Source organism: Haematobia irritans, unplaced genomic scaffold (assembly GCF_050003625.1).
Source record: "Haematobia irritans isolate KBUSLIRL unplaced genomic scaffold, ASM5000362v1 scaffold_8, whole genome shotgun sequence".
In the NCBI taxonomy this organism is placed as follows: domain Eukaryota; kingdom Metazoa; phylum Arthropoda; class Insecta; order Diptera; family Muscidae; genus Haematobia; species Haematobia irritans.
Genome location: NW_027445841.1, coordinates 324048 through 336240, shown reverse-complemented (window position 1 = coordinate 336240; position 12193 = coordinate 324048). Strand labels below are relative to the sequence as shown.

Sequence of the window (12193 nt, the reverse complement as noted above, 5' to 3'; positions counted from 1 at the left end):
AGACATCGGCACGTCACCATAGTACTTCTACTCCGTCTTGACGTGTGTATACGATCTCCAATGCGTATATTCCATTTTGGTTTTGCGGAAGTTGTGCAACTCAACTCCTTTTTTTTTAAGCGGTGATGGCACGGATACTGGCTTTGTTGCTGGGTTTTGTCGTCTAGGTATTTTGAGATATTGTGCTGGCTGTAGCGACGGAATGGACCCCCTAGGGGACCCCATTGTCACTTTTCGGGGTACCGACTCTTGACCTAAACTTGCTCTTGCCCTGGCTTTCCTCTGTGTTGTGGATTGGAGTGGGGGCGTTAGTCCCTTTGGCGGAGCAACCTTCTTCGGGTATGATTGCTTTCGCCCCGACTTCCTCGAAGGGTCTTTTAGGACCGAATGACGATCGCCCTGCATTTCTCTTGTTATAGTAGAATGACGTTTTGTGGGTATATGTGTTTGGGTTAGTTTCCTGGATTTTGTATTTTTCCTGAGAGGACAGACCTCCTGCCCTTTCAAGGAGAAATCATGTGATACGAGTGCACTTAGGCAGTGTGCTGGCACAAAATGTTCAGTAACGGGGCGGCATATGGGCTTATCATCTATGTAGAGAGTGGCATTTCGCTGACAGAGGAAGTCCATACCAAGTATGAGATTCTCGGCCAGCGTAGGAAGCACCGCTGCTTTCAGAGTGGTACTCTTCTCGTTATAAAATATGTCGATGTCATACAAATTTGTGCATGTGGTCAATCGTCCGTCTGACATTTGGACGTTACGTTGCACGACTTCCGGCTGAATGCCCCGATGGTTCAAGAAGCTCCTTACGGTATCCGAGATATAGCTCGAGGAGGCCCCGGTGTCGATAAGCGCCTCGAAAGGCTGGCCATATATCATTACCTCAATGAAGTATCGGGTTGTGGGTGGCTCATCCTTTCGTTCGTCGTGGAGCTGAGTCCTGCAACTGCAGTCCTTAGTTAATGTTCCTTCCGTACCACAATAAGAGCAGAACAAAATACGGCGGTTTCTGCACTGAGTACGGAAGTGACCCGGGCGCTTGCAACGCCAACAGTGGTCGTTTCTGGAGTAAGGAGTTTCTACCACCATATGTGACGTATGAGGCTGCGATTGACGTGACTCGTCTCTCTTCAATAGCTCATAATCATCGGTTAGATCGATTAACTCGTCCAACGTATGGAAGTCGTGTCTTCGGATATAGTGGCGATATTCGGATCTCAGCCCGTCGTATATTCGGTCGAGGTGGTTCATCTCGCGAAGCCGTGGATGCTGTCGTGCTGTTGTCAACATATGCAGAATGTAGTCTTTTGCTCTTTCGCGCTGGAACTGCCGGCGGTTGTAGAATGCATGTTCCAGTTGGGTGGCATGTCGTTTAGATAAGAAAAATTTTTCCACCTCCGCTCGGAATTGTGACCAGCTCGTGATATCAACCCTCTTCACCCTGAACCATCTCAGGGCGTTTCCCTGTAGGACACTGAGGAGCGTGGGCAACAACCGATCTTGGGAGAGATGGTGGCATTCGGCGAGCTCTTCCATCCTCTCTAGGAACTCCATGAGGTCCCCTTCGCCTGTGTACTTCAAATCCCATCGCTGCACGATGCCCATTATTTCATGGTCGGCCGGTTCGTGTCTGGAGGTCGTTGCGGGAAGTCCGTGACCAACTCTTACGGCTAAGTTCGGCACGGGTAACGACTGCACTACTGTCTTTTCTTCGGCTTTGAGCTCGGCCTCCAGTTCTTTGAAAATGTTTTCTGTAGAGGCTCTCAATCGTTTGGCCCGAATGTATTTGGCCAGTTCTTTTCTCAGGTGCTCCACCGTGTAGCCGTCGGTGGGGATATTTGCGGTCTGACATTGCTCAATTAGCTGCTCTCTCCGCAGCAAATATATCCAACCCAACGAGTCGGTTGTCAATTGCTTGGAACCGCCGGGCTTGTTGTTGTAGTGTGTGGAACTCGATTCATCCTCGTTGGCGGTCGTTTCTCGGTTTTCCGCAGATCGATTCTGGTCGGGTCCCTGCTCGGGCGCCATTTTGTAACGTGGTTTTCTTCGTGGGCTGAGGTAGGCCAGTGGCCGTCCAGGGCTAATTTCAAGGATCCACAAACCTTAAATAATAACACACTACTTTTATTCTTTTGTGGGTTTTATTGACGATTCTTGCTTATATACCATACAATTGTGGGTAATGGGCAATGATTGGGCTGAAGGGGCGACGACGACTGGTGGGGCTTCGGCTATGAGATGTAGGCTGGTCTGGATCGGACGATGGCGAAGACTCGGGCGTTGTAGGTTAATGTATGGTGATGTTGCGTGATGACGATGGTGAAACGGGGTTGATGAATTGACGGGGTACGATGATGAACGGTGTCGGTGAGTTGACTGGATAGGATGATGAACGGTGGTCGGTGAATTGGCTGGGTACGATGATGAACGGTGTCGGTGAATTGACTGGATACGATGGTGAACGGTGTCGGTGAATTGACTGGATACGATGATGAACGGTGTCGGTGAATTGACTGCGTACGATGATGAACGGTGATCGGTGAATTGGCTGGGTACGATGATGAACGGTGTCGGTGAATTGATTGGATACGATGATGAACGGTGAATTGGCTGGGTACGATGATGAGCGGTGTCGGTTCGACGGTGGTCGTATACGATGATGACGATGGTATCGGGCCGATGGTGGTCGTATACGATGATGGCGATGATGTCGGGCCGACGGTGGTCGTATACGATGATGACGATGATATCGGGCCGATGGTGGTCGTATACGATGTTGGCGATGATGTCGGGCCGATGGTGGTCGTATACGGTGATGACGATGATGTCGGGCCGATGGTGGTCGTATACGATGATGGCGATGATGTCGGGCCGACGGTGGTCGTATACGATGATGACGATGATATCGGGCCGATGGTGGTCGTATACGATGTTGGCGATGATGTCGGGCCGATGGTGGTCGTATACGGTGATGACGATGATGTCGGGCCGATGGTGGTCGTATACGATGATGGCGATGATGTCGGGCCGACGGTGGTCGTATACGATGATGACGATGATGTCGGGCCGATGGTGGTCGTATACGATGATGGCGATGATGTCGGGCCGATGGTGTCCGTGCACGGTGATGTTGTTTCCTAGAACGGTAAGAGGGGAAAGGGAAAAGGACAGGATTCGGCTATACTAGTACCCGTGTGATGCGGACGAACCGCTGAAGCGGACGAACCGCGGATGCGGACGAACCGCTGAAGCGAACGAATCGCGGATGCGGACGAACCGCTGAAGCGAACGAATCGCGGATGCGGACGAACCGCTGAAGCGGACGAACCGCGGATGCGGACGAACCGCTGAAGCGAACGAATCGCGGATGCGGACGAACCGCTGAAGCGAACGAATCGCGGATGCGGACGAACCGCTGAAGCGAACGAGTCGCGGATGCGGACGAACCGCTGAAGCGAACGAATCGCGGATGCGGACGAACCGCTGAAGCGAACGAGTCGCGGATGCGGACGAACCGCTGAAGCGAACGAGTCGCGGATGCGGACGAACCGCTGAAGCGAACGAATCGCGGAAGCGGACGAACCGCGTTAGGAGGGTGTTAGTATAGCCGGGAAGGGGAAGAGTAAGGGGGGGAGCGGAGGTAGTGGGAGCGCTAATCTACTACACAATTATGAAGCGAACGAATCGCGTTTACAAACTACTGATGCGAACGAATCGCGTTGCGATGAATCGGGTCGGCTCTCGGAGGTTCGGCAGCGGTCGGGCCACTCGCTTTACTGGTCGTTGAGCTTCGGGTGATTCATGCCATTGTCGCCGAAAGCCTGCCTTCTTAAGTCGACCGAGACATCAACCCAGAGAGAATTATCAACATGTCATCTCACCAACGTTGGGTGATGAAAACATGTTTCCCTTTGATACCACTTGCACCATATGGCAAAAATGAAATATAGCTATAATGGATACTGTGGCTCACAGTTAACAAGTGGGTACAGTGGTACAAAGAGAAAAATAGTAGAAAACGATGGTAACAGAAATGAAATAAATATGTACGAGTAATTGGCTCGTTACAAGATATGGCCAAAAGAAGTTTTTCATATAAAAATTTCAATTTTTTTAGGTTTTGGGTGGATTTTTCAATTTTTTGAGTGTGGTCACGAATTATCGTCCTTTTCGCTCTAGGACGCTTAGTTTAGGAGATATGGCCAAAAGAAGTTTTTCATATAAAAATTTCAATTTTTTTAGGTTTTGGGTGGATTTCTCAAATTTTTGAGGGTGGTCACGAATTATCGTCCTTTTCGCTCTAGGACGCATATTTAAGGAGATATGGCCAAAAGAAGTTTTTCATATAAAAATTAAAATTTTTTTAGGTTTTGGGTGGATTTTTAAAATTTTTGAGGGTGGTCACGAATTATCGTCCTTTTCGCTCTAGGACGCATATTTAAGGAGATATGGCCAAAAGAAGTTTTTCATATAAAAATTTCAATTTTTTAAGGTTTTGGGTGGATTTTTCAATTTTTTGAGTGTGGTCACGAATTATCGTCCTTTTCGCTCTAGGACGCTTAGTTTAGGAGATATGGCCAAAAGAAGTTTTTCATATAAAAATTTCAATTTTTTTAGGTTTTGGGTGGATTTCTCAAATTTTTGAGGGTGGTCACGAATTATCGTCCTTTTCGCTCTAGGACGCATATTTAAGGAGATATGGCCAAAAGAAGTTTTTCATATAAAAATTAAAATTTTTTTAGGTTTTGGGTGGATTTTTAAAATTTTTGAGGGTGGTCACGAATTATCGTCCTTTTCGCTCTAGGACGCATATTTAAGGAGATATGACCAACAGAAGTTTTTCATATAAAAATTTCAATTTTTTTAGGTTTTGGGTGGATTTTTGAATTTTTTGAGGGTGGTCACGAATTATCGTCCTTTTCGCTCTAGGACGCTTAGTTTAGGAGATATGGCCAAAAGAAGTTTTTCATATAAAAATTTCAATTTTTTTAGGTTTTGGGTGGATTTTTCAATTTTTTGAGGGTGGTCACGAATTATCGTCCTTTTCGCTCTAGGAGGCTTAGTATAGGAGATATGGCCAAAAGAAGTTTTTCATATAAAAATTTCAATTTTTTTAGGTTTTGGGTGGATTTTTCAATTTTTTGAGGATGGTCACGAATTATCGTCCTTTTCGCTCTAGGACGCATATTTAAGGAGATATGGCCAAAAGAAGTTTTTCATATAAAAATTTAAATTTTTTTAGGTTTTGGGTGGATTTTCCAATTTTTTGAGGGTGGTCACGAATTATCGTCCTTTTCGCTCTAGGACGCATATTTAAGGCGATATGGCCAAAAGAAGTATTTCATATAAAAATTTCAATTTTTTTAGGTTTTGGGTGGATTTTTCAACTTTTTGAGGGTGGTCACGAATTATCGTCCTTTTCGCTCTAGGACGCATATTTAAGGAGATATGGCCAAAAGAAGTTTTTCATATAAAAATATCAATTTTTTTTGGTTTTGGGTGGATTTTTCAAATTTTTGAGGGTGGTCACGAATTATCGTCCTTTTCGCTCTAGGACGCTTAGTTTAGGAGATATGGCCAAAAGAAGTTTTTCATATAAAAATTTCAATTCTTTTAGGATTTGGGTGGATTTTTCAATTTTTGATGGTGGTCACGAATTATCGTCCTTTTCGCTCTAGGACGCTTAGTTTAGGAGATATGGCCAAAAGAAGTTTTTCATATAAAAATTTAAATTTTTTTAGGTTTTGGGTGGATTTTTCAATTTTTTGAGGGTTGTCACGAATTATCGTCCTTTTCGCTCTAGGACGCTTAGTTTAGGAGATATGGCCAAAAGAAGTTTTTCATATAAAAATTTCAATTTTTTTTTAGGATTTGGGTGGATTTTTCAATTTTTGATGGTGGTCACGAATTATCGTCCTTTTCGCTCTAGGACGCTTAGTTTAAGAGATATGGCCAAAAGAAGTTTTTCATATAAAAATTTAAATTTTTTTAGGTTTTGGGTGGATTTTTCAATTTTTTGAGGGTTGTCACGAATTATCGTCCTTTTCGCTCTAGGACGCTTAGTTTAGGAGATATGGCCAAAAGAAGTTTTTCATATAAAAATTTCAATTTTTTTAGGTTTTGGGTGGATTTTTCAATTTTTTGAGGATGGTCACGAATTATCATCCTTTTCGCTCTAGGACGCATATTTAAGGAGATATGGCCAAAAGAAGTTTTTCATATAAAACTTTCAATTTTTTTAGGTTTTGGGTGGATTTTTGAATTTTTTGAGGGTGGTCACGAATTATCGTCCTTTTCGCTCTAGGACGCTTAGTTTAGGAGTATGCCCAAAAGAAGTTTTTCATATAAAAATTTAAATTTTTTTAGGTTTTGGGTGGATTTTTCAACTTTTTGAGGGTGGTCACGAATTATCGTCCTTTTCGCTCTAGGAGGCTTAGTTTAGGAGATATGGCCAAAAGAAGTTTTTCATATAAAAATTTCAATTTTTTTAGGTTTTGGGTGGATTTTTCAATTTTTTGAGGGTGGTCACGAATTATCGTCCTTTTCGCTCTAGGACGCATATTTAAGGAGATATGGCCAAAAGAAGTTTTTCATATAAAAATTTCACTTTTTTTAGGTTTTGGGTGGATTTTTGAATTTTTTGAGGGTGGTCACGAATTATCGTCCTTTTCGCTCTAGGACGCTTAGTTTAGGAGATATGGCCAAAAGAAGTTTTTCATATAAAAATTTCAATTTTTTTAGGTTTTGGGTGGATTTTTCAATTTTTGATGGTGGTCACGAATTATCGTCCTTTTCGCTCTAGGAGGCTTAGTTTAGGAGATATGGCCAAAAGAAGTTTTTCATATAAAAATTTCAATTTTTTTAGGTTTTGGGTGGATTTTTAAATTTTTTGAGGGTGGTCACGAATTATCGTCCTTTTCGCTCTAGGACGCATATTTAAGGAGATATGGCCAAAAGAAGTTTTTCATATAAAAATTTCAATTTTTTTAGGTTTTGGGTGGATTTTTAAATTTTTTGAGGGTGGTCACGAATTATAGTCCTTTTCGCTCTAGGACGCTTAGTTTAGGAGATATGGCCAAAAGAAGTTTTTCATATAAAAATTTCAATTTTTTTAGGATTTGGGTGGATTTTTGATGGTGGTCACGAATTATCGTCCTTTTCGCTCTAGGACGCTTAGTTTAGGAGATATGGCCAAAAGAAGTTTTTCATATAAAAAATTCAATTTTTTTTATGTTTTGGGTGGAATTTTCAAATTTTTGATTGTGGTCACGAATTATCGTCCTTTTCGCTCTAGGACGCTTAGTTTAGGAGATATGGCCAAAAGAAGTTTTTCATATAAAAATTTAAATTTTTTTAGGTTTTGGGTGGATTTTTCAATTTTTTGAGGGTGGTCACGAATTATCGTCCTTTTCGCTCTAGGAGGCTTAGTTTAGGAGATATGGCCAAAAGAAGTTTTTCATATAAAAATTTCAATTTTTTTAGGTTTTGGGTGGATTTTTCAATTTTTTGAGGATGGTCACGAATTATCGTCCTTTTCGCTCTAGGACGCATATTTAAGGAAATATGGCCAAAAGAAGTTTTTCATATACAAATTTCAATTTTTTTAGGTTTTGGGTGGATTTTTCAACTTTTTGAGGGTGGTCACGAATTGTCGTCCTTTTCGCTCTAGGACGCATATTTAAGGAGATATGGCCAAAAGAAGTTTTTCATATAAAAATATCAATTTTTTTAGGTTTTGGGTGGATTTTTCAAATTTTTGAGGGTGGTCACGAATTATCGTCCTTTTCGCTCTAGGACGCTTAGTTTAGGAGATATGGCCAAAAGAAGTTTTTCATATAAAAATTTCAATTTTTTTAGGATTTGGGTGGATTTTTCAATTTTTGATGGTGGTCACGAATTATCGTCCTTTTCGCTCTAGGACGCTTAGTTTAGGAGATATGGCCAAAAGAAGTTTTTCATATAAAAATTTCAATTTTTTTAGGTTTTGGGTGGATTTTTCAATTTTTTGAGGGTGGTCACGAATTATCGTCCTTTTCGCTCTAGGACGCATATTTAAGGAGATATGGCCAAAAGATGTTTTTCATATAAAAATTTCACTTTTTTAGGTTTTGGGTGGATTTTTGAATTTTTTGAGGGTGGTCACGAATTATCGTCCTTTTCGCTCTAGGACGCTTAGTTTAGGAGATATGGCCAAAAGAAGTTTTTCATATAAAAATTTCATTTTTTTTAGGTTTTGGGTGGATTTTTAAATTTTTTGAGGGTGGTCACGAATTATCGTCCTTTTCGCTCTAGGACGCATATTTAAGGAGATATGGCCAAAGAAGTTTTTCATATAAAAATTAAATTTTTTTTAGGTTTTGGGTGGATTTTTAAATTTTTTGAGGGTGGTCACGAATTATCGTCCTTTTCGCTCTAGGACGCATATTTAAGGAGATATGGCCAAAAGAAGTTTTTCATATAAAAATTTCAATTTTTTAAGGTTTTGGGTGGATTTTTCAATTTTTTGAGGGTGGTCACGAATTATCGTCCTTTTCGCTCTAGGACGCATATGTAAGGAGATATGGCCAAAAGAAGTTTTTCATATAAAAATTTCAATTTTTTTAGGTTTTGGGTGGATTTTTCAATTTTTTGAGGGTGGTCACGAATTATCGTCCTTTTCGCTCTAGGACGCTTAGTTTAGGAGATATGGCCAAAAGAAGTTTTTCATATAAAAATTTCAATTTTTTTAGGTTTTGGGTGGATTTTTGAATTTTTTGAGGGTGGTCACGAATTATCGTCCTTTTCGCTCTAGGAGGCTTAGTTTAGGAGATATGGCCAAAAGAAGTTTTTCATATAAAAATTTCAATTTTTTTAGGTTTTGGGTGGATTTTTAAATTTTTTGAGGGTGGTCACGAATTATCGTCCTTTTCGCTCTAGGACGCATATTTAAGGAGATATGGCCATAAGAAGTTTTTCATATAAAAATTTCAATTTTTTTAGGTTTTGGGTGGATTTTTCAAATTTTTGAGGGTGGTCACGAATTATCGTCCTTTTCGCTCTAGGACGCTTAGTTTAGGAGATATGGCCAAAAGAAGTTTTTCATATAAAAATTTCAATTTTTTTAGGATTTGGGTGGATTTTTCAATTTTTGATGGTGGTCACGAATTATCGTCCTTTTCGCTCTAGGACGCTTAGTTTAGGAGATATGGCCAAAAGAAGTTTTTCATATAAAAATTTCAATTTTTTTAGGTTTTGGGTGGATTTTTCAAATTTTTGAGGGTGGTCACGAATTATCGTCCTTTTCGCTCTAGGACGCATATTTAAGGAGATATGGCCAAAAGAAGTTTTTCATATAAAAATTAAATTTTTTTTAGGTTTTGGGTGGATTTTTAAATTTTTTGAGGGTGGTCACGAATTATCGTCCTTTTCGCTCTAGGACGCATATTTAAAGAGATATGGCCAAAAGAAGTTTTTCATATAAAAATTTCAATTTTATTAGGTTTGGGTGGATTTTTCAATTTTTTGAGAATGGTCACGAATTATCATCCTTTTCGCTCTAGGACGCATATTTAAGGAGATATGGCCAAAAGAAGTTTTTCATATAAAAATTAAAATTTTTTTAGGTTTTGGGTGGATTTTTGAATTTTTTGAGGGTGGTCACGAATTATCGTCCTTTTCGCTCTAGGACGCTTAGTTTAGGAGATATGGCCAAAAGAAGTTTTTCATATAAAAATTTCAATTTTTTTAGGTTTTGGGTGGATTTTTCAATTTTTTGAGGGTGGTCACGAATTATCGTCCTTTTCGCTCTAGGACGCTTAGTTTAGGAGATATGGCCAAAAGAAGTTTTTCATATAAAAATTTAAATTTTTTTAGGTTTTGGGTGGATTTTTCAATTTTTTGAGGGTGGTCACGAATTATCGTCCTTTTCGCTCTAGGAGGCTTAGTTTAGGAGATATGGCCAAAAGAAGTTTTTCATATAAAAATTTCAATTTTTTTAGGTTTTGGGTGGATTTTTAAGGAGATATGGCCAAAAGAAGTTTTTCATATAAAAATTTCAATTTTTTTAGGTTTTGGGTGGATTTTTCCATTTTTTGAGGGTGGTCACGAATTATCGTCCTTTTCGCTCTAGGACGCATATTTAAGGAGATATGGCCAAAAGAAGTTTTTCATATACAAATTTCAATTTTTTTAGGTTTTGGGTGGATTTTTCAACTTTTTGAGGGTGGTCACGAATTATCGTCCTTTTCGCTCTAGGACGCATATTTAAGGAGATATGGCCAAAAGAAGTTTTTCATATAAAAATATCAATTTTTTTAGGTTTTGGGTGGATTTTTCAAATTTTTGAGGGTGGTCACGAATTATCGTCCTTTTCGCTCTAGGACGCTTAGTTTAGGAGATATGGCCAAAAGAAGTTTTTCATATAAAAATTTCAATTTTTTTAGGATTGGGTGGATTTTTCAATTTTTGATGGTGGTCACGAATTATCGTCCTTTTCGCTCTAGGACGCTTAGTTTAGGAGATATGGCCAAAAGAAGTTTTTCATATAAAAATTTCAATTTTTTTAGGTTTTGGGTGGATTTTTCAATTTTTTGAGGGTGGTCACGAATTATCGTCCTTTTCGCTCTAGGACGCATATTTAAGGAGATATGGCCAAAAGATGTTTTTCATATAAAAATTTCACTTTTTTAGGTTTTGGGTGGATTTTTGAATTTTTTGAGGGTGGTCACGAATTATCGTCCTTTTCGCTCTAGGACGCTTAGTTTAGGAGATATGGCCAAAAGAAGTTTTTCATATAAAAATTTCATTTTTTTTAGGTTTTGGGTGGATTTTTAAATTTTTTGAGGGTGGTCACGAATTATCGTCCTTTTCGCTCTAGGACGCATATTTAAGGAGATATGGCCAAAGAAGTTTTTCATATAAAAATTAAAATTTTTTTAGGTTTTGGGTGGATTTTTAAATTTTTTGAGGGTGGTCACGAATTATCGTCCTTTTCGCTCTAGGACGCATATTTAAGGAGATATGGCCAAAAGAAGTTTTTCATATAAAAATTTCAATTTTTTAAGGTTTTGGGTGGATTTTTCAATTTTTTGAGGGTGGTCACGAATTATCGTCCTTTTCGCTCTAGGACGCATATTTAAGGAGATATGGCCAAAAGAAGTTTTTCATATAAAAATTTCAATTTTTTTAGGTTTTGGGTGGATTTTTCAATTTTTTGAGGGTGGTCACGAATTATCGTCCTTTTCGCTCTAGGACGCTTAGTTTAGGAGATATGGCCAAAAGAAGTTTTTCATATAAAAATTTCAATTTTTTTAGGTTTTGGGTGGATTTTTGAATTTTTTGAGGGTGGTCACGAATTATCGTCCTTTTCGCTCTAGGAGGCTTAGTTTAGGAGATATGGCCAAAAGAAGTTTTTCATATAAAAATTTCAATTTTTTTAGGTTTTGGGTGGATTTTTAAATTTTTTGAGGGTGGTCACGAATTATCGTCCTTTTCGCTTTAGGACGCATATTTAAGGAGATATGGCCATAAGAAGTTTTTCATATAAAAATTTCAATTTTTTTAGGTTTTGGGTGGATTTTTCAAATTTTTGAGGGTGGTCACGAATTATCGTCCTTTTCGCTCTAGGACGCTTAGTTTAGGAGATATGGCCAAAAGAAGTTTTTCATATAAAAATTTCAATTTTTTTAGGATTTGGGTGGATTTTTCAATTTTTGATGGTGGTCACGAATTATCGTCCTTTTCGCTCTAGGACGCTTAGTTTAGGAGATATGGCCAAAAGAAGTTTTTCATATAAAAATTTCAATTTTTTTAGGTTTTGGGTGGATTTTTCAAATTTTTGAGGGTGGTCACGAATTATCGTCCTTTTCGCTCTAGGACGCATATTTAAGGAGATATGGCCAAAAGAAGTTTTTCATATAAAAATTAAATTTTTTTTAGGTTTTGGGTGGATTTTTAAATTTTTTGAGGGTGGTCACGAATTATCGTCCTTTTCGCTCTAGGACGCATATTTAAAGAGATATGGCCAAAAGAAGTTTTTCATATAAAAATTTCAATTTTATTAGGTTTGGGTGGATTTTTCAATTTTTGATGGTGGTCACGAATTATCGTCCTTTTCGCTATAGGACGCATATTTAAAGAGATATGGCCAAAAGAAGTTTTTCATATAAAAATTTCAATTTTATTAGGTTTGGGTGGATTTTTCAATTTTTTG

General features: G+C 39.0%; 1 protein-coding gene across 1 annotated transcript in view; it reads right to left on the bottom strand.

The window, feature by feature from the left end:
• Positions 1-2290: 2290 nt before the first annotated feature.
• Positions 2291-12193, bottom strand: part of LOC142242846 (uncharacterized) — an 84977-nt gene continuing 75074 nt past the window's right edge. Inside the window, exon 2 of the mRNA XM_075314366.1 lies at positions 2291-3140. Coding sequence (XP_075170481.1) covers positions 2291-3140 — 850 coding nt within the window. The remainder of the gene's footprint in view (positions 3141-12193) is intronic.